The sequence below is a fragment of the Crocodylus siamensis genome, chromosome 13 (genome assembly GCF_052110815.1).
Source record: "Crocodylus siamensis isolate JL-2025a chromosome 13, ASM5211081v1, whole genome shotgun sequence".
Taxonomy (NCBI): domain Eukaryota; kingdom Metazoa; phylum Chordata; order Crocodylia; family Crocodylidae; genus Crocodylus; species Crocodylus siamensis.
The window spans coordinates 4,311,342-4,335,682 of record NC_143407.1 but is presented as its reverse complement, the minus strand read 5'-3'; the positions used below and the strand labels follow the sequence as shown (position 1 = coordinate 4,335,682).

Genomic DNA, 24,341 nt, shown 5'->3' with positions numbered 1-24,341 from the left:
GTTACATCAGCGAGAAAGGGGCTGAGATAATCAGATTTGGCTGGGGAATCTCTTTCCTACGGAGAATGAAGCAGAGCGTGTGTCTGCGAAGGGAGATCTGGGGCTGAAGTGAACTTCCTGGGCACTGACCGAGTGAGGAAATTAGTAGTTTTCCTGCACTTTTCCAGTCCTGAAAGGCACCCCCTCCCAGATCTGCACGTTTACCTCTACTTAGCTCTAGGTCTCTGCTTAGGTCTAGGGGTGTCTTTGTTGTTAAAAAACAAAACAAAACCAACAACAAACCTTGCTGCCACCATCTCTCTACTGACAGGGGGGAGAGGTCTGATGACGGGGCAAAAAAACAGAATTTTTTTCCAAGTTCTTTGCTTTCTTTTCTGTCACAGGGCTCCCAGTGCCTCTTATCTGCTGACCTCACCTCCAGCTGGGGCTGTTTTTGTCCTGGGCTTATTCAGGGCTGAAAAACACCCCATTAGTGATATCGGTATCGTCATTGTCACCTGAGCAAGTTCCCTGGACTTTGCCCAGTTAGCAATGATAAGGCCAAGTGGTGAGTCGCCTTGTGTGTCTAACATATCGGGTGGGGGGCAGCTCTGGTCAGCCATGGCAGGGAGTTGTCACCCTCCGAATGTGCTCAGGTAACTCTGGGCCTGTTCAGCTGGACAGCTGTTTCTGGGCAGTCCCAGCCGAGAGGCCTGGACTGCCCCCCCAGGAACTTTTGAGGAACACCATGCAGGTTAGGCTGTGGGGTCAGCTGTGCTGTGCTAAGTCATAGCTCTGGATCCCCACTTTACATGGAAACAGCAAGCATTATTTCTAATATTGCAGGTGGGGAAACTGAGGCACAGGGAAGCAAAGTGATTTGCTGGAAGTCCCCCAGTAGGGCTGGCCTGGAAATAAAACTCAGCTCTCCGTTAGGACGTGCTGCCTCCAGCAGTGGAGTCAACCTTTAGGAACGTCAAGCCAGCCCCACTCACCAGCTCTGTATTCTCCAAACCAGATAAAGCAGGGGTGCGCAAAATGTTGCCTGTGGGCCGAATGCGGCCTGCCAGGCCATTCTATCCGGCCTGATGGGCCCCTAAAAAATTTGGAAAATTAATATTTATCTGTCCCTGGCAACCTGTCATGTGGACCTCCATGACTTGCCAAAACTCAGTAAGTGGCCCGCTGCCCGAAATAATTGCCTGCCCCTGAGATAAAGGGAGGGAAAGAGGTGTGGGAAGGCAACTCCCCAGAGTGGGTCTTTCACTTCTAGGGCAGGAGCCGCCACAATGCAGCAGGTCACTGGCCTATCCCAGTGGTTCTCAACTTTGTTAGACCCAAGGCCCCCCTTGGAAAATGCCAGCCTTTTGTTTTCACTGAATTTTTGACTATGGAAAAAATAGTAGAGCGATCCCTCTGTTGCAAAGGGCTCAAAAGGTCACAGTAGGCCAGAAAAGGAGTTTTTGATACTTGGGGTACTAGGGATACTTAGTTTTTGATACTAGGGATTTCGGTTTGAAAGCTCTGGGTTTATCTTGTGAATCATGTGTATGTGTTTGCACACCTAACTGTACCAATATTATGTGTCACACTTATTATGTGTCTTAGTGCGCCGCAGGGTGCCACCTGGCTGAGAATCGCTGGTCTATCCAGCCCCATTTAGAGTGCTCCCGAGGCACCAGCCCTGCTTGCACAGCTCCATCCTGTGCTGCTGTTGTGCAGGGGGGAGCGTCTCTCTGGTGATCACGAGCGTTAGCACTGAGACAAGGGCAGTAGACAGGGTAGCTTTAAGTGTTAAGTGGCTGTTTCTCCCAGGTGGGTGGTTTCTGATCCTATCTGACTGCAAACACTGATAGCAGGCTCCACAAAGAGCTGGTGCTTGGAAGAGGGTGTGACCTGTTGCCTCCGGCAGGTAACAAGAAAGGTACTTGATTTTTATTGTTCTACCTGCTACAGCAAGCCCTGGGCACATGCCCAAGTGTGTCAAATGGGCCCTGAGCTGTGGGGAGTTGTGTCCTAGGTTCACTCACCCATTGCAACCTCTCCTGGTGGGAAGATGTAGATGGGGGAAATTACTTTTTCCCAGTCCCTCAGTGCCAAAATCCTGTGGTGCCTGCCAGGCTGGCAGCCAGCCTTCAAGACAAGCAGCTGCATGCAAGAGCAGAGTTTGCTTCTGAGTTCTGCTCGGGGTCCTCCGGTCAGCTCACATGGGGTTTCCTGTAGCATGGGCCTGCTTTGCTGCGTGCTGCCTTCCCCTGGTTTTTTCCAGCGCGTAGGTTTGTTGTGCTGCCTTGTGCTCTGGGGGTGGGTTTGGAAGCTGGCTTCTGGCAACAGCATCTCATTGAGTCATGGCCCGGCTTAGAGAGGCCCTGTATTTCTGAGTTTTGGGTGAGTTTCGGTCATCTGAGAGAAATGTATCATTAGCAGTATTGCCAACCCCAGTGTGTCAAAGCTCATGAGACAAACGCTAAAAAATCAAGAGATTTGGAATATAAATGATGAGATGCTATTTTTGAAGTATGTGTGTGTGGGGAGGAGGGGTTATATGTGAAGGTGTGGGGGGCAGTGGGTGTGTGCATGGGGTTGGAGCTTGGGGAGGGGGAGTCCATGCACACCCTGGCAGGATGCGGGGTACTGTGTCAGGAGTGAGGGGCAGCAGCAGGGTTGCGGGGGCTGTGACTTGGGAGTGATGGGCAGACGCACACACACATGCACACACACAGACAGCCACCCAAGTCTCTGTTACATGCCTCGCCCTAGCCCCAGGGCCCCGTTCACCCCCTCCCTGTGGGGGCCTCAATCTGCCCCTTCCCCTCCACAGACTTACCGCTTGGTTCCATCTACACGCGGAAGAAGAAAAAATCCCAAGATTTGATCTCTCTATCAGGAAATAATGAGTCAGAGTTAATTTGACTTGGAAATCAGGAGTCTCGTGATTTTTTTTCGTGAGAGTTGGCATTACTGCATTAGCACAATCAGGGTGGGGGGAAAAAGCTCCGTGTTTGCATGGGTCACTCATAGATATCTCTGGGCATTGCTGGTCTGGATCTACACCCTCTCTTGTCCTAACAGCAGACATCATACCATCCTCCTGCTGGGCCTGATCCAGTGCCACTGAAATTAGCAGGCTTTGGGCCAGGGTACCCCATTCACTTCTAGAGAGCTTGGCAACCTGATTTGCGGTTGGGGTTCCTTCATAGCCTAGCTGCTACTTCCAGCTGCCTCTCCAGCTTCAAAGCAGTGCTGCCAGAGCTGAACAGTGATGGTTCTTGCAGTTTTGCCTGTTTCTCAACATTTGTCTGCGCCACTCCACTCAACACAAGTGCCTTTCCCCACCTCCTCTGGAGATTGCTTCAGCATGATTCATTTGCAGGAGCTTCTTGCCTCAATACAGCAGCCTGGGTTGGTAGGTTTGGTATCTGTTCTGTTTATAGACAAGGGAACTGAACCTCTAAAGCGCTAGGGGTGTGAGACTTGGGAATCAGGAGTCCTAACAACATGAGAGGAGATGGATGATGGAGTGGCCCTAGTTCAGTTCTCTGTTCTGTCATAGACTCTTCTCTCTAAAAAGGAGGTTGCAGCACTGCTATCTTTTGCAGGGATGTTGGAAAGAAAAACGTGTCAAAAACAGTTTTGCTGCAGTGATGGAGACCATGGAGTTACCCATCATAGGAAGCCCTGTTCCCTGTGAGCTTTTGGACAGTTTCCAAAAGGTTGTGATAACCTCAGTGCCAGTGGATGTATAGTGTTTTAACCCGCAGGAGCTGGGGGTTTTAAAGTTCCTTTGGGCTTATTTCTAATTCTGCTGAAGCAGAGAGTTTGAGTCCAATTGGACCAAACAAAACCAACACTGACTGAAATGAAGAAATGCCAGCATATCTCACTTGTCTCCACTGAGGTCAGGTCTGGGTGACGTAGTGGTTCAGTGGCACTGGAGAAATAATAAAAATATTTCTGTCTGGCTAATTTCTCCAGGGAAAAAAATAATGAATTATTACATTCTCTCTACACAGTGGAAGCCTCTTTGCGTGGGATGTTCATTGCTCCTGGGGCAAAACGCTAGGCATTGAGCTGTGGTTCCCAGCAGGAACTGTACTGTTTGCCCTTCAGAGAGCTTTAGCATCCAAAAGAGTGTGAATCTTGCAAAGAGTAAGTGGTCTTCCCTGTGGACTTCTCACTCATCTTTAAACAGGGTACAGGTTTCTCGGTACTGCATGTAGGGTTACTAGATTGTCTGGATAGTCCTTGCTCACCTACAGCATTAGATAAGCAAGGCAGCGGGAGGCCCTCCCTGTGGCATGCCACAGATGCTAAAAGCTGAAATAGGGAGGACCTTTCAAGTACTGCCTCTTGTTGTTTGGGGTGGGTCAAGTCTGACAAGTCCTATTTGGGGAAGAAAGAAGTCAAGAGTTAACTAACCAGGATTCAGAACTGGCAAGCTTACAAGTGACTTTGCCTGGCAGCCCCAGGCACCTTATCTAGCAATGTGCCTGAATGAAGGGTCATTAGCTGGGGGTCAGTTGAAAGAGTTAATGATGATGGAAACAAAACCAAATGGCTTTATCAGCAACGCTAACAATGCATAAGATAGGCACGGCTTTCCATCTTGTTTCCACGTATGTGCACTGTGTGTGAGCCACAGAGTTTGCATCCGGCTTCAAATGTTTGTAGAGCTGCAGAGCGCTCAGATTGGGGCGGCTGAGTCTGCAGAGGGTTGCAGCATTTGGATCTAAATTGTTGGTCCAGGTTCTTCAGTATTATCAGACTTGTCTGAGTTCATCACCCATTTCAGGAGGCATTACCATGGGTCCTATTAACTGTATCCTTTTGCACTGGCTGGCAGCTAGAGGGGTTTGTTCCAACGTTCATATGAATATCTCAGCAAAAGGACATGGCAAAAATAACCTTTTTGCGTGCTTCTCCTTTTCTATGGCTGTGTTTGCTGACCGCCTTGTGTTTCTCAAGACGCATCATGTGCGGACTATTAGTTCATCTAAAAGAACCTGGTAAGGGTGATACTTACTGTTTTGAAGTCACATGCTGTGGCCATCCTAATGACTCATGGGTATGGGGGCAGGCTGAATTTGGGCACACGCTGCTCTTGAGAAGGAACTCCACTCAGGTCAGACCTTTTACAGAGCTCTGCCTGCCCATGCTGCTCTGTGCTGCCAGGTCGTTTGATGGTCCACCTTCCCAGCAGTGCCAAATGCAATCAAAAGTGTCTTCTTTGCCTATTATCACTCTGTGGGCACCTTCTACCCATGTGTCTTGGTAGTTAACCCAGAACTCAGAATGAAACTCCCTGGAAATCACCAGCTGGTGAGGCACCTTGGTAAGCATAGCACAACCCAGTTTCACTACAAGCGCATCCTTCTGTTACCTTCATGTTCACCAACCTGGGCAAGATCTGCTGGAACATTGGGTTATCCTGACCAACTCTCCATATCACTTCTCCTTCAAATGCGATGGGAGTTAAGAACCCAGGTCCTGTTCATTTTCATCAGGACACTAGTTTAGTACGTGTGGAAATAGCCTGAAGACCACCATGCGGTACAATCAAAAGGCTGACTCTTCAGTTAAAATACTGCCTCGTGTGACAGCATTGGCCACTACACCCTTTTTTTTTGCACAATTCACAGAAAAAATGTTGGCAATGCAGAGACTGGGGCATTATTGTATGTATAAATACAAGGATTTTAATTCATCAGGGTCTGTGGAAAGGGTAATGCTCACATGTACCATTCAACCCAGCTAGGCCTGCCATTTTTTCCATAGAGACCCCCTATCTAATTCATTTTATTTATTGCAACTTTAACCACGGAATGGAAACCTGTTTTTTTATTGAATGAAAATCTGCATCAAGTGTTTAAAAAAAAAAAAAAATCTGTAAACTGGTTTTAACAAAGTCATTTTTACCATGGTCATGAACATGCCTCTGAAGAGACCTTACATTTCCATAGTGCTGTTCAGCGTAGGTCTTAAGGCTTTATCATAGCCCCGTTTTACAGGTGAGAAAACTGAGACACAAAGAAAGACAAAGTGACTTGCCCAAAGTCACACAGGAAGTTGGTGGCAGAGGCCTGCTCTGCTTGCCATCTGACAGCACTGCCTTAAGGGACAGCAGGGGCCAGCCCAACTCTGTTATTGCCACGGTCGAAGACAGTGTAAAACTGGCGAATGAAAACATCGCCTAGGATCCAGAGCGGCCCAGCTGGGGGTTGGATGTTCATGCCCTGGAAGCCGCTGGTACAGATGGCCATGCCATCGCTGTAGTCCTAGAGGGAAGAGGATTGTAAAGATGAAAACAAGTTTTGCAGCAGTCTACTCACCTTTCCTGGAGGAAACAGCTCTTTTACCAAGGTGTCTTAGCCAGGGGACTGAAAGCCCTTTATAAAGGGCAAAGTCACAGAGAGAAGCAACTTGCCCAGAGACAGAGCGGGGCAGTGGAGAGACTGGAAAGAAAATACAGGCCAGTGCTCCTTACTGTCAGGCTAGTGCTCTGGCCACTGACAACACTCCCCCGAAGGCTGGAAATAGAACGCAGGACTCCAGACTCCCAGTCTCCTGCTTCAGCTGTGCAACTACTCCCACTACTATTGTGCCTTTCTGCTCTGAGCTGAATCAGTAGTGGGTCCTGTGATCTTCAAAACTGGGACTTATGAGGGGGAGCTCCCTTGTTCCTGCCAGCTTCTAGCCCTCTAAAGTCACCCTTGGCTGTTCGTCTCATAGGAAAAGGTGGCGTCATGCTGCTGGCAGTCCTGTACCATGAGGGTGTAGGCCTCGGCACTGAGCGTGTAAGGGATCCCATTGATGGTGAAGGTGACGTCAGGCAACATGTTCAGGTTGTTGCAATCCACAGCATACTGCAGAAAGTAGAGGGGACAAAGGTTGGCTGATGGCAGGCAGCGGGGACCATGCACCTGCTCCCTGGGCTATACAGCCTGGGAAGCCGTGGTTTAGAAAGATGAACATGTAGAGCAGTCCCTGTCCCAGTTAGCTGAGCTGGGGAGCTTGTGCCTTGACTGGCAGATGTATGGGACAGAGAGGAGGAGGGTCATGATTCTCACTGGAGGTGGATGCCAGAGGCTGCCACCTTGTACAGAAGGAGCCCTCTAACTCCCTGCAGGGAAAAAGGATGCAGCCTGTGTTCGCGCTGGGCAAAAAAGGACACTAGTAAATACAGGACAGGGAGTGACTGAGGCAGGTGGAAGTCTGTCCCTGCACGCAGGGCTCCTTCCAGGTGAAGCACGTAACAGCGAGCCTGAGACAGGCTCAGCCAGCACGTGACAGATGCAAGCTAGGCCTGCAGCACTGAACTACCAGCAGCCCACCCCTCTGGGGATGTACCCTGTGGGGAAGTCTGCCATGGGCAGACAGGGATTCCCGCAGCTCTGCCCACCCCAGCCATGTGCCAGGCTCACCTCTCCATCCACAGGTGTAGCACTAATGGCATTTTGTATTTGTTTTATGTCACTGGGAGGCCCTGTGATGAGGGAGGTCCCGGTGTCCACGATAGCCTGGCATCCTTCTGCACATAACACAACTGAGTTGAACACCTGGATGCTGGGGAGGAAAACAGAGTGAGCAGTGGAGAATGGGCCTGCAGGGAACGTGCTCCTCTCCCCGGTGACTCCTGATGATTTGCATGTTGGGATCTGAGCTCTTCTGACAGTCTGGTCTGGAACCATGTTAAAAGTGCCCCCAGAAGGGCAAAGCACCATTTTTACCCACTTAAAAATAATTTTCTATATTTGGGGGTCTTTATGCTGCCCCCTCCCTATGGTCTCTGAGTTCCTCTCTCCATGCTCAGAAGCAGGGAAGGATTATTGCCCACACCTTGTAGATGGAGGGAAGTTAGTTAGATGGGCAGACCAGAACCAGATGCTGGCCAAAACTGAGAAGCGTAAAGTGTTCCACCGGGGGAGGAAAAATCTGCAACAAACCTACATGCTTGGTGGTGCTATGCTAGCTAGCACCATGTCTGAAAGGAGCCTAGGGGTCATAACTGACCATAAAATGAATATGAGCCACCAGTGTGCTGCTACAGTTAGCAGAGCAGACAGCTTGCTGGCATGCATCAACTGATGCATCTCAAGCAAAGCTAAGGAAGTTATTCTTCCACTCTACTTGGCACTGGTGAGGCCTGCTGGAGGACTGCATCCAATTCTGGGCACCGCACTTCAGGAAGGATGTGAAGAAACTTGAGAGAGCCCAGAGAAGAGCCACGCATATGATTAGAGGCCTGATGAGCAAGCCATATGAGGAAAGGCTGACAGATATGGGACTGTTCAGCCTAGAAGAGAGAAGACTTTGGGGAGATTTGGTGGCAGCTTACAAATATATCTGGAGAGAGCATCGGGGACAAGGCGAACTACTATTCACCAAAGCGCCCCAGGGGAAAAGCAGGAACAGAGGTCATAAACTCCTAGAAGAAGGTTTCAGACTGGACATAAGGAAAAACTTCTTCATGGTTTGTGTGACCAGACTCTGGAATAGACTACTAGTGAGGGTGGTGCAGGCACCTACCCTGGAGATCAAAAGGAAACTGGACGCACACCTCGCTAGGGTTATTTGACCCCGGCAGTCTTTCCTGCCCAGAGCAGGGGGGCTGGACCCGATGAGCTCACGAGGTCCCTTCCAGCCCTAAACTTCTGCGTGTGAATCTGTGTGCACTGCAGCACAGGGTTGTCCAAGGTCACCACCAGACTGCAGCAAAGCGGTGATTGCGCTCCCCAGCCTCCTTCCTTCCTGTTCAAGAACCAGAACAGGCAGGTGGTTTGGGGGCATGGCTTTTGTTTTGTTTTTTTTCAACTGGAAGCCTTCCACCATGGATAAGTGAGGGCAGGGAGCTCCATGCCGTGTAGACGGCGTGCTAAGCGCCAAGTGCATCTCAGTTGCTGCTATGGTGAAATGGCGTGGTTCTGTGGTTTCTCCAAGTTGCTCCTCCTGGCCTCACTGCCAGCTGGCACTGTGGGTACTTACTTGTCCAGTTGGATCTGCCAGTATCCTTGTTTTGTGACTGGCACCCAGCTCAGAGTCCCGCTGAAATGGGAAGTATCAAAGCCGCCGAATAGCAGCTCTCCTCCTGCAGAGGACTCGGGGTTCCTGTTGAGGAGAAGAAGTGGATATGTCTGAGATTTCCTTCTTATTGCTTTCCAGGCAGTCTTTTAAAAGACAGTCCCTCCCCCAGGAGCATTTGGTCTTGGGAAATAACCCAACTCTCATTTCAGTAGCTGCCTTGCAGGCCTATCCACCTCCCAGTTTCCCTGAGAACAGAGCCAAACGCTATGGGTATGACACACTTGGAGCAGTCATATTCTCACCTGCTCATGTAGACTGAGAATACAGGCAGCTCCACCAGGTTTTGTGCCATCATGTTGTCAAACACGGGGATCACCCCATCCACAGCCAGTGATGGATAGGCCAGCCCAAGAATCCCATCAAACTCAGCATCCACAAAGGTGCTGCCTGGCTCACTGACACTCTCTGCAAACTGCTGATTGACTACAGTGATGCCTTCAACCTAAAAGGAGGGTGAATAAGAGCTCCTTATTTCTTCAGCAAGCTGAGCAGGTGGCTATTTATGGTATCACAGCACAAAAGAAGCAAGGGAGACAGATTTTCTCCTGGAGGCCAGGTGAGGCTCTGAAGTCACGATGCCATGAAAGAACGGGAGGGGAAAACTGTCAAGCCTTCTGGTAGTGATCTGCAGAGCCACTTCACTGATTCCCTTTGCTAACTAGACCAGGAAGGTCTCATTGGCTCCATGCACAGACACATGGCCCAAAATATACTTTGCATCAAGAAAGAGTAAGGGAGAAGAACAAGAGCGTCTGCAGGAAGAAATCCTAACCAGCCCCTTCTGAGGGAGATGCGTCTCAATGACCGTGTCTGGTTAGAGGTCTGCTTTAGGACTCTATTATTTCCTGCAGTGGGCTAGCTATAGGACAGCACATGTCCTCACTGACTGCCCTGGGAGAGAGGGGGTTTAATGCTTTGCGACACTGGGCTCCTGCTTTCCTAAAGGCAGTTGAGCCATCATGGTGCCACAGTGGGAGGGGTGCTCAGGTGCTCACCTACCTCTCCCTCTGTGATGGGTTATGCCCTGCAGTCTCCATGCAGGATTGAAGAGGAAGCCTGAGCAGAACCTCCCAAAGAAAATTCAAAATCCAAAATAAACCCAAGCTCCACTCACGGTTACTTGATCAGAGCCGATGATTCCCGTCAAGCTGCCAGTCCCATACTGAATTGAGAAGGGAGTCCCCACCTCGTTGTATGTGCTGGAATTGGAGGGGTGAAACCTGGCATGCTCAGCTGAAGGGAAAGAGGATGCCACTGTTATCGCTGTTAATATTTGCATTGTGGTTGAATCTGAGAGCCCTTCTCACCAGAACCCAGCACACTGTGGGTGTAGTTGAATTTACCTGGTGCAATGACATAGTTAGGCTAGCTTGTAAGTAAAGGAGCTACTTCAAGAAATGTGGGTACTTAAAGAGGGGCTTTTTGGGTTTTTTTGTTCCCTTTAATAAGTGGTACTGCTTATCCCTGCCCTCATGTCAGGAGTCACAGTCTGTCTTAAACCTGAGAACTCCCTTCCTTTTCCAAGCATAAAGTTGGAGTAATAGGAATCGTGGTTTCCAGCTCACATAGACGGCAATCGCTGCACCCTTCTCAGCCTCTTTTCAGTGCTCTGCACTGTACAGTACTGAATGCACAAAGGCTGAGGCTTTCACATGTGTTCATTTATACTGGGTGCCTCTCACTCTGGGTGCTACATCTGACACATGGAAGCCCAGCAGCGAGTGTTGCTTGCCCATTTGGGAGCCTTCGCCGAGGGCTTGTTTGCTTAGATGAAGCCGACCAAAACGCCCTCATAAAAGCTTCCCCGTGCACTAACCGATCTGTTGCCCAATAACCAACGCCCGCTCCTCCAGTAAGGGTACAACGCTGCACACTGCTGTGCAGCGGCCACATTCTTTAGGAGCCCGAAGGCTGGTCAGACTGGTCCTGACAGGCTGCAGCACCGCTTCCCCAGGCATCACGACCTCTGTTACTAAGAAAACCCTGGTAGTTCTGCCCGGAACAAGGACCACACTTGCTGGTAATTTAAAGTGCTGGGACTGCTGCCCACGACTCGCCCTACAATCTCTATGACCCCTAAGTTTGCGGGAATGTTGCCTAGCACCCTCGATACAATCTCTGTGCACAGATCACCGAAACCGTAGAGAAGAATTCGGAGCAAACCCACAGCAGGTACTACACGGTGCGTCCAATTCGGGTTACGTCTGCTTTCCCTACACGGTAAATGTCTGGCTTCGGAGCCTCTCTGACATTTTCCTGCGCTTGCCTAGCAGGGGGACAACTCAGCCAGTCAGTTTGAAATGAAGAAGAAAATATCAATGACGGTTGATGGGGCTGGATTGTCCTTTCATTCCGACTGGTCTGACAACATTGACTTCCCTGGGTTTTGAGTCCTGCCTCTATACGCCGCCCAGGTAGCCTTCGGGCCCTGAGGCACTTCTGCTTACCGCAGGCTGGGCTGACGCAGTAGATGGACGGGACCCAGAGGTTGGAGGAGCCTGTGTCAAAGAGCACGGTGAAATTCTGAGGCGGGCTCCCGATAGAAATCTGTCCAAAGTACTCCACCTAGCCAAAGAGCAAAGGACAGCTGTGGTCAGGCATTGGCACTGCAGGAAACCTCAGCAGAACCAGACAAATAGGGAGACTGTGCCAAGCTTAACGGGAATAGGTACAGGAGGAGCAGCTGCAGTGGGCTGGGTGTTGTTCTTGGAACAGCTGGCGCTGTGTGGATACTTGATCTGTCGCTGCAGAACTGGGCCTCCAGACCAGACCTTGCACGATGGAGTCTGTGCAATGGGCTGGGCCAGCCCTTGGGTCCGGGGAACTCTCCCAGGCTCTGGGCACATTTGGCTGTGGGTCCTAACCTCATGCCTTAGGCACTTCTCTAAGGATGTGGCTGGGTTTTAGGTGGGAAGGGTCATCTGCGTTTTGGATTTAGCGTCCTGTTGCCAGCTCCAGGCTCAAAACACTAGGAGAGTGGGAGGGATGTCTGTACATCTGCGTGCGTGCGCTAAATGGAGCCCTTTGTCTATTGGATCAACTTGGCATTCAGCAGGACAAAAGGACAGCAAGAAGTAGGGCAGGCAGATAGCTGTGGCACAGCATCTCACTACTGTGGCTGCTCATTCTCTGTTTCACACTAGCTGCAGCTGGGGGTCAGCACTTGGGACCTTCCAGGCTGCTCGAGCAAAAGAGTGCACTGTCCCTGCCTCCGCCACAGCTCTTGCCTGCTTCGTGCACAGCTGTGTTCCCCCGTGGTACCTCATAGCCCTTCCACAAGACTCACGTCGAAGTAGTTGATAAGGGGCTCGTTGGCTTCCTGGAAAACCGAGCAGTCCTCAGTGTACTGGATCATGTCCAGCTTGTGAGCCTTCCAGAAGTCGGACAGCTGTCTACGGTCCCGCAGGATCTTCCGCAGGGACTTGTGTCTCCTCAGGGGCACCCTAGGGAAAAAAAGCATCCTCCCAGTAAGTGAGGTCCTGAGCAGCAGGAACTAGAAAACTGGAAGAACAGCAGTGGGTGCTGAGAGGGACACACTGCCCTGGTACATGGGATGGGTATCACTATCACCAGCTTTGATTTGTTTTCCAACCTCTCCCAACCTGCTGGCTTGTGCAGCATCAAGATGATGTCCCCTGTCTTCATGGAGAAAGTCAGGACAGAGATTGGAGGTGGAAATCCCAGTCTGTTTGCCTGCTGACTGCAGTGGCTGTGACCTGATAATGATTCTTTTGCACCTCCCTGGCCCTGCTCCACCTAAGTCCTCAAAGGGGTTGAGAACTGCATTGATGCTGGCTCCCCACCCTCACCCGAGCAGGCAGAGCTGTCCCTGCTGTTGCCAGGCACAGAGGCAAAGAGACCGGCTCAGCAGGTGATGCACACAGGAGTAAAATCCAAGGGCCTAGAGCCAAACAAGCTGCAATGGAGAGTAATATAGACAGAAGCCAAGGAAACTAAAGGCATCTCAATGGATATTGCTTGCAAGATGAGCAGAAATAGAGGTGGTCTCACTTATAAGTTGAGCTGAGAGCAGGTGTGGGTACAGAGGGAGGCTCTTTCAGCTCGCTTCTTCCTCCCCTTTCTCACTCTTCCTGGCATCTGCCTTTCCTCCAGCTGCACCATGCATGATTTACCCCAGCCTAGATGCCCTTCTACCCGCTTACCAACAGGTAACTCATATTGCCTCAGACGTCCCTTCCAGAGTTCCCCACCTCCCCTTCTTGCTGTATCCATCCCTGGAGTTATCTCAGAGGATGTTGGGGCAAGGAGCCAGCCACCAGGAAGATATTTTTGGTAGAAATACAAGCACCTTGGCTCCTTGCAACACTGGGTCTGACTGGCATTCTCACTCAGCCCGTTGAGCCCATCAGATGGAAATTTCCCATGCAGAATGTCGGGGGCACCTGTCTCTCCTGAAAGGCTGAGCATGTGGTCCTGGCTGTTGATCATTTTAACGGTCTCTATTGCTATAGTCCACAGGTCCTTGGGAACGAGTCTTTGGTAAACGCTGGACCTACCAGTGCCTGAGTGCCTGGAGAGCTAAGGAAACTCGCTTACCTTTGCAACCCACTAGCCAGCCAAAGGCAAAGCATCAGAAGAATCAGCCGCTGCATTCTGGAGGCTCGGGTCTGCTGCTTCCTCGAAGCTGCTTTCTCTAACTGGTGAGAACAGAACAAACGCTTTGCTCTCATACCATCAAGCGCCACCCAGCCCTGATGTATTCGAGCCCTGCGATAAGGCTCCCTTAATGTCAACACTGAGCCTTTGCAATGGAAATGAATCACTGGTCACCTCCTCCATCCTCCTGGCAAGCGCTTAAATGCCAATGGGCAGGTGGTTCCCTTCGGTGGGACAGGTTTTTGCACAGAAGTAGTAAGGCCCATCCAAGGCGTCCTGGAGTTTCCCTAGAATCCTTCCATTGCTGGCAGCTGGGAATAGAGTCCCTGCATTTAAGACATAGTTGCAGTTCCAGAGCCTGGGTTTTTACATGCCTGGCGTTGGGGAGGTTGATGGTTTTTGTTGGAGTTATCCATTTTCTAGGTTCTAGTGACAACATTTTGCTGGGCTTCAGTCCCCACTTCCTGCACAACAGGGATAAAAGCCTTTGCCTATTCCATTGCAAGGAATTTGGGGCAATGAACATAGTTATGTGGACAGTGCTGAGCACATCAAGGCCCTGATCATGGCTGGAGCTGCACTCATTACTGCCATACCATCACACCCTCTGCTGAGCCACTAAGATCTTAGCTGGCCTTCACCTCCTGATATTACCAGTTCCCTGTGGTGACGTGTCGGCACTCTGTGTCTTCTTGCTCCCTTCCTTTATTGCTCTTTCTCCCCACTTCCACTTGTCGCCACCCACAGGTGTTTCTGCTGGTCCCCTCTGAAGGGCATTGGGTCCAGAGTTAAATGATATGATGGAAACTCCCCTTATGCCTTTCTGGCAGCAGAGGAAATGCCATTTTCCATTTGGCTAGCAGTCCCATTGCTCCCCACTCCCACCTACCCCGGGCTGTGACCAGGCCTGTCTTCTTCTCCGGCCCTAGATCTGCAGTTACTCCCTGACATTAGCTTACTGGCTTGAGACAGAGATGGGGAGACCTGTTACAAAGCTGAAGCCTTATACAGGGACTTAAAGCTTTGCTCAGACTCACTCTGGGATGGTTTGATGGGACAGGGCTGCCACCTTCTGACCAGAGGGAAAATTGCTGATAGAAAACGATTTTTTCTATGAGGAAAATGCCCCGCTTGCTTTTGTGGCTGAGGAGCGTTTCTGAAAACTGTTACCAAAATGTTTCGGTCTTTCATCTCTTCCTGCACCCTTTTCTCCCCTGTTTCCCCATTTCCTTTTTCTCTTCCCTCCTTTTCCAGCAGCAAAATAAAAAACCCAAAAGGACAAAAAAAAGTAAAAATCCTAAGATGCCAAAAAAAAAAAGGCTTCAGGTATCCAGATTGTAGCCGTCTTGATCTAGAGGCAAAAGGAATCAGAACTCGTGGCAGAGGTGATAGCTTTTATTAAACCAACTAGATAGTTGCAACAAAAAAATTCTATATTTGGAAGCTTTTGGGCACAGCAACCCTTCATCAGGCGTAGGAGATTGTAAAGATTGTAAAAGTTATCCTAGGTAGCAGTGAAAATTCATATTTCAGAAAAAGGTTTCAGAATTTATTATGTCTCAGAAAGGAACAAGAGAACACAGCAGCACCAAACCATTCCCCCTGACATCTTTTTATTTGAAAGGCCATTTTGACATGAAGTATTGACCAGTTGTGTAACTGAGATTCCTGGCCTCGCCATTACCAGCCTTGATTATTGATCTGTTTGCTTGAACTTGAAAAGGGAGGCTTATGGAGCTGAAGAATTAACACCCCTGCAGTCATTCACACCATGGACTACAGCACATTATTGATCGCCGAGCATTCTTTGATGCAGCTTACATGAAAGTTGCTACACAAAATAATTCCAGACTCTGCTGCATTACATTTCAGCCGGTGTAGCTTTGATTGCTCTGTACAGAAATCTCCAGTGACACCAGTTGACCCCCACGGTCTTGCTGAGGCTCCTGTGTTTAAAGGTCTTGGCGAGGCAGAGCACAATATAGTACAGTAGTGTTTAGCAAACGCCAGTCTGCTGTGTTTATGGATTGGCCATGCATGGCAATTAGCCCACGGAGCGGGGAGAATGCCTTTTCTCATAATTATTCAGGAAGGTGCTGGTGCATTGCTGCAGGAAATTAATGCACCTGTGTGGTCAATTAAGAGCCAGTGCCCCAAGCACAGCCTGAGTTGTTTGTTTCGGTGTCTTGGTGGGAAGGCTGGAAAGGTGGGGGTAACCAATGGTCAGATGAACCTGCTAGAAATCAGATGTAGGGCTTGCTGCATGCTGAGAGCTGGGGTCTGCTACAAGAAGGTGAGATACCGGCTCCAGCCACTGGCTGTGGGTATGGGTACACGGTGGAGTTCAGGAAACGGAGCGGGTGGAGGTGTTCTCTGTGCAATACGGAGGAGACAGGGAAACCACGTTTCACAGCTGGATTCCAAACTGCCCGGCTTGGTAAGGATGCACAGATGTACGTGGAGAGCTGCTGCTGTGTCCTGCTGCTCAGTAGGTTTTGGCACCGTGTTTCCCTTTCCCAGGCATCCCGCGCCCCTATTCTGGCTGCAGGACAGGGAAGGCACAGAGACCTTTCCAGTGGTTTTATGCCAGTAAAAGACTCCTTCATCAGAGGTGACCATCCCCAGCCAAGGAGCTGGGAGGAAGTACACAGGGCATTTGGGGTCCAGCTCATACTTCTGGAGGCTCTTCTGTGGGAGATCTGTAGTGAGGTGTATAGTTACAGTGACTTGAACATGGGAAGGGCATGAAGCTGGGTGTGTGGCTCAGCTGTGGCACTGTGCAGTGTAGTACTGGGATGCTGGGCACTGAACACTGGCCATGGCTGATGAGAGCTGAGAAGGCATGGCAGGGACTGCTCCCAGCTGGGGACAGAGCTGATCATTGTAAGGAAAAGGCCTATGTCTAGCTGCATTTCAATCCCCCTGTTTCCAATGCCAGCTGATTACCAGCTGAGCTCCAAGAGAAATTCTCCTGTCACACCATTTATTACATGGCTCCATCTATGTGCTGTGAAGTCTTGTAGTCCATTCTGACGCGTCTGGCCTCGGTTCCTGGCAGAGCTGGGTTATGGGACTAGATGGGCTGATGGTGGTCATCATAGAGGACAGTCCAGTTGTCCTCTGTCCTCTATTGATACGAAACCCGACGCCTTTTACGTACTCTATTTTTCTCCTCAAGATTAAAATAGAGGACATAAAGGTGTCCGGTTTTGTATTGGCAGAGGACAGAGCAGCAGAAAACTGGAATGTCCTCTATGATGGCCACTCTAGTTGATGGTCCAGTCTGAGGATACATGGAGGCCCTGGCAAAGAAAGACCCATTGTGAGCTATTCTGTTCTGGCAATTGTGAAACTCAACATAATGACAGATAAATATTAGAAAAATGTTATAGCGGAAGGAAATGGAGACCTGCCAACCCTAACCCTTGGCCTGAATTTGGATCGTACAGGTGCCTTTATTATGTAGACAGATAGAATCCAGCTCTGGACGTCTCAAACTTTGAGATGTTGGAAATCCCGGCCCAAGTGTCATAGTTTATGCTCATCCCCAGGAGAAAGCAGGGCCTCTCCTTCTCCTTTGTTTATACTACATGACATTGAGGAAGCCAAATCAAAGGTAAGATCCCGCTGGGCTGATAAGTAACAAGCATGACAGCCTCTTTCCCTGTGAGTGCTCAGGCTTCGTGCCACACAGGATGCAGCAGGTGGATGAAAGCTGGGTGTGCTCTCATCCCGCAGCTCCGGCCCAGGGTGTTGCAGACGGAGCCCCCTCACGTGGCAGTGTCTAAAATACAATGTCATTTTGTGCCTGTGCCTCCCCAGAGCCTGGGTGCAGAAGAAGTGCAAGAAAACGGGGTTTGAGCAAGAGCTGGGGCGATAACCCACCAGCATGAGACTCCTCATTGCGTTGCCAATGCCAGTGAATTGTCCTGTTTTGCTGCTGCTGGCTCTCACGTCAGGTAAACATGGTGCATTCATTACACAGGTGGAAATACCCTCCTGGCTCAACTCCCTACGGCCTGCACCTCTGTGTAGTGGACCACACGAGTAGGTGGCAAATGCTGCCGTGCTGATTAGATTTCAGCTTCCTCCCACTGTGCACCACGTGGGGCAGAGGAGACTTGGGGCCCTTGACTGGAGTAGGAGGGCTGTCCATGTCAGGACTGTGTGTTTGGGCTCTTAGTCAGAGGTGCAAAGAGAAAGTGGTAAGGAAGGATTTGCAATAGTATAGGCAGTCTCTGGACCAATTTTAAGTGAGTAACAAATTGGCATCGATAAACTGCACTGACATCTGCAGTTTTCATTTTTACCTGCTTGTCGATGTCATTGAAAATATCCTTTGAGAAGAAGCAGCTTTGTGATAGAGGCAGTTACCCATGGCTAAAGCATCAACAGGCTCTTTCTGCAGAACTAAGTCTTGTTTGACATAGATTTGCCATCTTGGTGTGCCTCAGCACATGCGAATTAAACGTGCTAAGGAACAGTCCAGTGCGATTGCAGTGGGGACAGTTTCTTGATTCCAAGATCATTCAGATAAAACGAGGGTGGGAATTTATTATTATAATTGTACTGTGTCTGGTGTGCGAGTTGTTTTTTCTTTCTATTTGGCATTATGTTAACAGAGGTATTTCTTAATGTCTTAAATATCACCTGTACAGTTTTGAATGTAACATTCCTGGCATTATTTCTTGGTATAAATTTTTTTTCCCAGTAATCAGTTAATCTTGGCAGTAAGCAGAGCTGAGGGATACTCAACTAAATCGATGCATTCTGTTATTGTTCAGTGAGTCATGAATTTCTTTAGTGGTATTGAGCCAGAATGTAAATGGATAGATACTACAACATCAGCTGAAGAAATGATTTGAGTGAAAAGAGCACCATTGGCTGAATGGTATATTTTATAAACAGAACTAAAAAAGCTGTATCAATAGGAGCTCTCACTACAGCGCTCTTGTATTAAGACGAGGATGGACCACTGAAATGTGCGTGAGAAGTATTGTGTCTGTGATCTAAAGAAGTGAGACTTAGTGAAGGTGTCCCATAATTAGAAGTCAGAATTATTGTAAATATCCAGGAAATTAGTTCACAGCAGCTTGTAGCATAAATGATATATGAAACTTAACTGCTATTTCTGAAAGTGCTTCAGGTAAAAGTGAGTATGGGCTTCAGGACAGAACTGGGGCGGAATTTATGGTCATCTAATTTACTAGCTCAAAATGCAGATTCAGGTCAATCAATCTTATTTGCAAATTTGCACCAAACTTAGTGATTAATTTCTTTTTTAAAAGTTAAAAGGAGAAGTCAAAACATTCTGTTTTGATACAAAGATAAAAAGTCCTTTTTGTCATAAAGATAAAGATTTCCTTTTTTTTAAATGTACTTCAGTTACACTTGAAAAATCCTACACTTGAAAACAAAATGAATTGTTTCATTTCACAGTGAATAAAATGTTTGGCTAAAACACAAATAGATTCTTTTTGGGATAGGGATGAGGGTTTAGTTTTAGCATCTATGAGAAAACCCAGATTGATCTGGGATGGAATGATTTTTTTTTTTTAATGTATTAGTTCAGCCAGTGGACCACAACATCCGATATTCACACAGCTCTTCTTCAAGAGAGTATGAAAAGCTTGTGACCCCAAGTCTTTGAGTACTGGAATTGTCAATTCCATTGACTTTGAGGGATTCACACTTGGTTAACAAATGGCAATTTCAGTGCCTAGTACACACGGGACAACGACACTGTTAAAATGTTGTCTTACCTATGACAAGTTAGGGTGTTCCTGGTTGTTGTGTGAGACGGTCGTTTGTGCGGTTTTAAGAATAGGTTAGACAAATATTTGTGTAGGGTGGTTGACAGGAATGATCCTGCCTTGAGCAGGGAGCTGGACCAGATGACTTCCTGAGGTCCTGAGGTCCTGTCCAGCCCTGCTTTTCTGTAATGCGTTGTGTCACAGGGGAACTGCGGAGGAAAGACCCCGAGAGGCCAGGACCCTAAAAACAGCAAGGACGGCGAGGGAAGGAAAAGAGCAACGGAGATTCCCTTACCTGCAGCTGACGACGCGGCGAGACCAGAAGAAGCGGTGGGACCCGTGCGGCTGGTTAGCCGCGTTTTTTTGGAACTGTGGCCAGCTGTGGGGAGTAACAAGCACAGCCGGCGCGGGAAAATAAAAGACAGCCCGGGTGAAGGAGAAGGGGGAAGAGCCAGAGAGGAGCCGCCAGAGGAGGTACCCTTGGAGCCCCAGTTGGAGGCGAAGAGAATCCAGACAACCTTCCATGAGACCAGAGGCTGAACCCGAAGCGGTCAAAGGGAAGACGCCAGTGGTGAGGTGGCGGATGCTCTCGTTCCCGGCAACGGAGCCAAGGGAGAAAATCCCAGGACTCCAGAGGAAGAAGCCGACAGCAGAGATGGCCCCAAAGTGATGGGAATCAACCCAGCAGTCCAAGTGGGATCGGCTCAGGCTTGGGAAGGCTCCCGGAGTCCGCCCCAACGGGGAACAGAGAGCCTAAGAGGCAGGAAGGGCTGCAGGAAACCAGCTCCTACCAGCCTGTGCCACTCGGTGAGGGACGGAGTGGGGTTGAATCGGAGGGACTCACAGTAGCCCACTTTGTCACTCTAGAAGGATATCGGACGACCAGAGTGGGGTTGAACTGCGGGGGGCTTGCAGTGGTCCCATCTGGCACTCAGGAGGGATATTAGCCGGACAAGGGGGTGCCTTGTACAGGGCTGATAGAGAGAGGAACTCTCTGAGCCAGGGAGCCCATTTTTGGTTTGAGGCCAGGGATTTTCCTGGTAGTCCTTTTCTTAATTTCATTGTTCTGTTTCCCACTTTTGGAGGGGAGGTAGGAAGGGCGTAGAGGGTCTCATACTCGGCTCAAGTCAGGGTCAGGGTAGAGCTTTATATCTGCAGGAGAGTGCCCATTACATCAAGAGGCAAGGGTCGGGCCTGGAGACTTCAGCAACTCGGCGAGGCTGGGTATCAAGGCGAGATTGGGGTGAAGACTACCCTGGGGCAATACATCCAGGCGGTACAACCTACGGGACAGAGTGAGGAGCGATCTTACATACCCAAAGCCAGGCAGTGCGGGACTGGATGTTTGAAGACCACCGGGTGCACTTGGATTCTCTGATTTTAGCAGTGCCATCTTGTAAATCTGGTATTTTGTCTTCTGATTAAATGCACAAGGACAGTGGTATGAAAATATTTTCAGAACATTTAATGATTTTAATGGCCCTGCTATACATTTGTAATTGCCATTCATTGCCTGAAATATATAAATATAAGCTCTATGGACATCATTTTGGATCTCTCGTAACCAGATGGTTGTGCCCTACAAGGCTATTTATGATATCCTATCAATATGCACATATCCATGAACGAATCTGTGATGTGTGCTGTTCGGGTCCGACTAAATGAACATAATGATTGCTGCTGGCTTTAAATATATACTGCCACTACTATGTAGTAGTATGGTATGGATAATGTAAGTGATTTTTCAAACACTTGTTCTTATTCATTTCAGTTGTGGGTCATCTCCATGGTGTCCATTCATCTGGTAACGATAACAAAAGCGCATAGCTGCTTGCAGGACTTGGTACCTGTGAATCGACATTGCTTGTACAGCAGTCCAGAGGAGTTTAACATGAGGTACCTACCCCTTGTCTAGCCTATGGGTTATAGCCTTATGGACATACGGTAGCAGTAGACTGATATAATGCATACGGAGAGAGGATCAATTTTTAGCTCATTCTGTTCTGTACAGTCAATGTCCCTTGCATGTGTTTAAAGATATATTATAGCTATTTGCATAACACATGTATGTTATCAGGGCCACGTATTTTCCTTTATTTAGTTTTGGTAGACTTTTTACATGCTAAGTATATGTTATCTGTACCTTTTTGGTGTTTCCTTTAGTTAGAGGACTCCAACCACTTCCATTATTAACTGTGACTGAGAAGTGTAACACTTTGACTGAAACAAATTGCTGATGAGACTTTTCAAATATCACTTCCATCTGTTAAACTGTTTACAAATCATAGAGGACTAGGAAGACTGGAGACATTAGGGCAGCAGAGACTACTGAAAGCTCTCTATTTTTAATTAAAGGACGGAGAGTTTTCCAATTAAATTTTCACTCGTAGAGATATAAGCTGTAGCTCTGGTGTCTTCCAACTTCTACTTAAAGCAGGAAGGAGACTTCTTCTATTTAATTAATGTAAATGTTGTTTTTCTAAGTGCCAGTCAGTTACTCTTTACAGACTGGATTAATTTTCTGAGTCATTTGCAGCTAACTACTTTGTTATCTTTATCTGTCAGCTCCTTAATTATCCGCCAGTCGCCAAACTTAGCAGTGGAGACCAGTGGACCATTTTTTTTTTCTTGAATGACCTCAGTAAACGAAACAGCGTGCTAGTCATATTTGGTCCAGTAATTAAGATGAATGTGCCTGCCTGGGCAGTTTTCCCTCCTGCACAGGGTGTAGCTTCACTATGATATCTAACTCTGCAATCAAGGCAGCTTTTGATGTAAGGATTAGGCTCCCTATTTTTGATTCACTTGTGTCTGCAGAATTCAGTGCAGGAAGATCCTTCATAGATGTTGGCAAATTTCAGAGGAGCTATGCCAGTTTAGAGTAGTTGAGGATCTGGCTCTAAGCTCTTACTGCTCTTAAAGTCCACAGAAATCAATGAGAGTCCTTCCACTGACTGAGCTTTGGATGGGGCTGTCTAACATACCTTCACTCTGAAAAACCTAGGAGGTTTCAGGAGAATAAATTGAGGGTTCAGTTCCATCTTGCATTATCAGCAGCATCATTTACTACATGACTGTCTTCACCAGGGATTTAGCCTGGACACAGCTATGGGCATCACTGCCATGGTAGGTACTTCTAAGGGAGACAGGCAGAGCTGTGGGGATCTGCAGTTTGCACTGATGCAGCGGTACCCTCTTTTATTTAAGCAGAGGAAAACTACTCAGGACTAGTCATAGCTAGTAGTCTCCTTATCTGCTTGCACTGGGATTACACAGACGGCTTGGATCCTCCATGCAGAAAGGACCTCAGCTCCAGTCAGCTGCCCCTGATCGGGACTGCCATGGTGCCCCGAGGCCTAACATAGCCTGCAGGTGCTAGGCTTTGATGTTGATGGGTGAAAAGAAAGGAGCTCAGGCAGAGCTTGAGTAGAGCCTGGGCTGCCAGGTAGGAAAACGCAGCTTTGTCTTACTCGTACAGGTGCATTTCAAGGAGAAATTTGCCACCATGCACATCCCTTTTCAGAGCAGGCCTCTTTTATGAGTGATGTGCATTTCCAGAGGGTCTCCAGCTGATCGGTGCTATCAGACAACAAATTGAGCATAATTAAAAAGATCACAAATACCCATTATCAAGAGCACGGTCTTCGGGCTTGTGTGTGTGAACGTACCAGAGAGACCTTCAGAAGAACTGGAAACCAGGTTTTCAAGGACTGCCTTTTGAAAACCCGGCTCATTATGAGTTATATGCCTGCATCTGGGAAAGGTAGCCAGGACTCTGTAAGCACTGCTTGTCAGTGTGGTAAAAGTGTTTCTCTAAACAGCCAACATGTGAGTAGGAATGACAGGAGCCATCTGTCCTGAAGCTGAGGGGACTGAAGCGAACTCGAGTCAAGGGCTGCAGTCTGATTTTAGCTGTTCCTGTCTTCCGTGGAGTTACTCTGGATTTACACAGTCAATAACAGAAAGCAGGATGTGGTTCTAAGTGGCCTGTTAAAAATAAATGAGAGGCTGTCTTTAATAGGGACCTTTTGCCGTTTTGCCAAAGACCTGGAATTTTGTGTCATGTCCAAGCCCCCCAGCTGCACAGCCCACACAGGCATCGCGTTATCCTCTTCATGTGATGCAGTAGTAGCACTGTACCAACCTTTTTTTTAACTTCTTAAACCCTGTCACGTTGCTGAATGCTTCTGGAACTTAGGTTAAAAACAAAATCAGGGGAGGAAAAGAATTAAAAGAAAAAGAACAAAACAGCAACCCAGCAGAGCAGAATTGAAAAGAAATTCTTGCTTAAACTATTACCTCCCTTGCCAAGCCTACCACGCACCATCCTTCATCTGGGAGTCAGCATGTCACAGTGAGCAGGTGCAATGGAGCAGGTAAACCAGAACACGTGTTTTTCTGGCTTGGTACCATCTTGGAGTCTTCGAGTCTGGACGACCCATTTCAGCTCCCTCCTACTGTTAGTTCCACAATTACTGTTAAATGTCCACTATAGCAGTGTCTTGGGGGCCCTAAGGAAGGATTGCATCTCTGCCGGGCCAGCTGCTATACAAACACTCAAAAAGGAAGTCCTTGCTGCAGTCGATGCTCTTAAGACAGCAGATGTGGGCAGGATTTCCTCAAGATCTAAGAAGCTCAGGGAACAGGTTTGCAACTCAAACTCAGATACAATGTGAATGCCAGGCCAGCAGATCTTTGCTAGTCATTGATGAAATCTCTGCTTATTGAGAAATGTTAATGAACTGTTACTGTTTGCTGACAAGCGTGTGACTCTTTGCACCATGACTGCACAGTGTTACTGTTTATGTGGTGGTGACAATCCAGGCACCTGCGATAGTTCTTAATTTAGCAGAGTGAGTAAACATCTATGATGAACTGTAATTAGTACCGTCAGAGCTAATGTTTGAGCAG

At 48.5% G+C, this 24,341-nt stretch overlaps 1 protein-coding gene across 1 annotated transcript; it reads right to left on the bottom strand.

Annotated features, from left to right (window-relative positions):
* Window positions 1–5,843: 5,843 nt before the first annotated feature.
* On the bottom strand, window positions 5,844–13,738 carry CTSE (cathepsin E). The gene is made up of 9 exons (XM_090025250.1): window positions 13,618–13,738; window positions 12,347–12,503; window positions 11,508–11,625; window positions 10,175–10,293; window positions 9,303–9,502; window positions 8,962–9,084; window positions 7,401–7,542; window positions 6,744–6,842; window positions 5,844–6,254 (listed from the first exon to the last, which is right to left on the bottom strand). Exons 1-9 carry the CDS (start codon window positions 13,671–13,673, stop codon window positions 6,090–6,092), a joined length of 1,179 nt encoding a protein of 392 aa, XP_089881376.1. The 5' UTR covers window positions 13,674–13,738; the 3' UTR covers window positions 5,844–6,089.
* Between the last annotated feature and the right edge of the window lie 10,603 nt (window positions 13,739–24,341).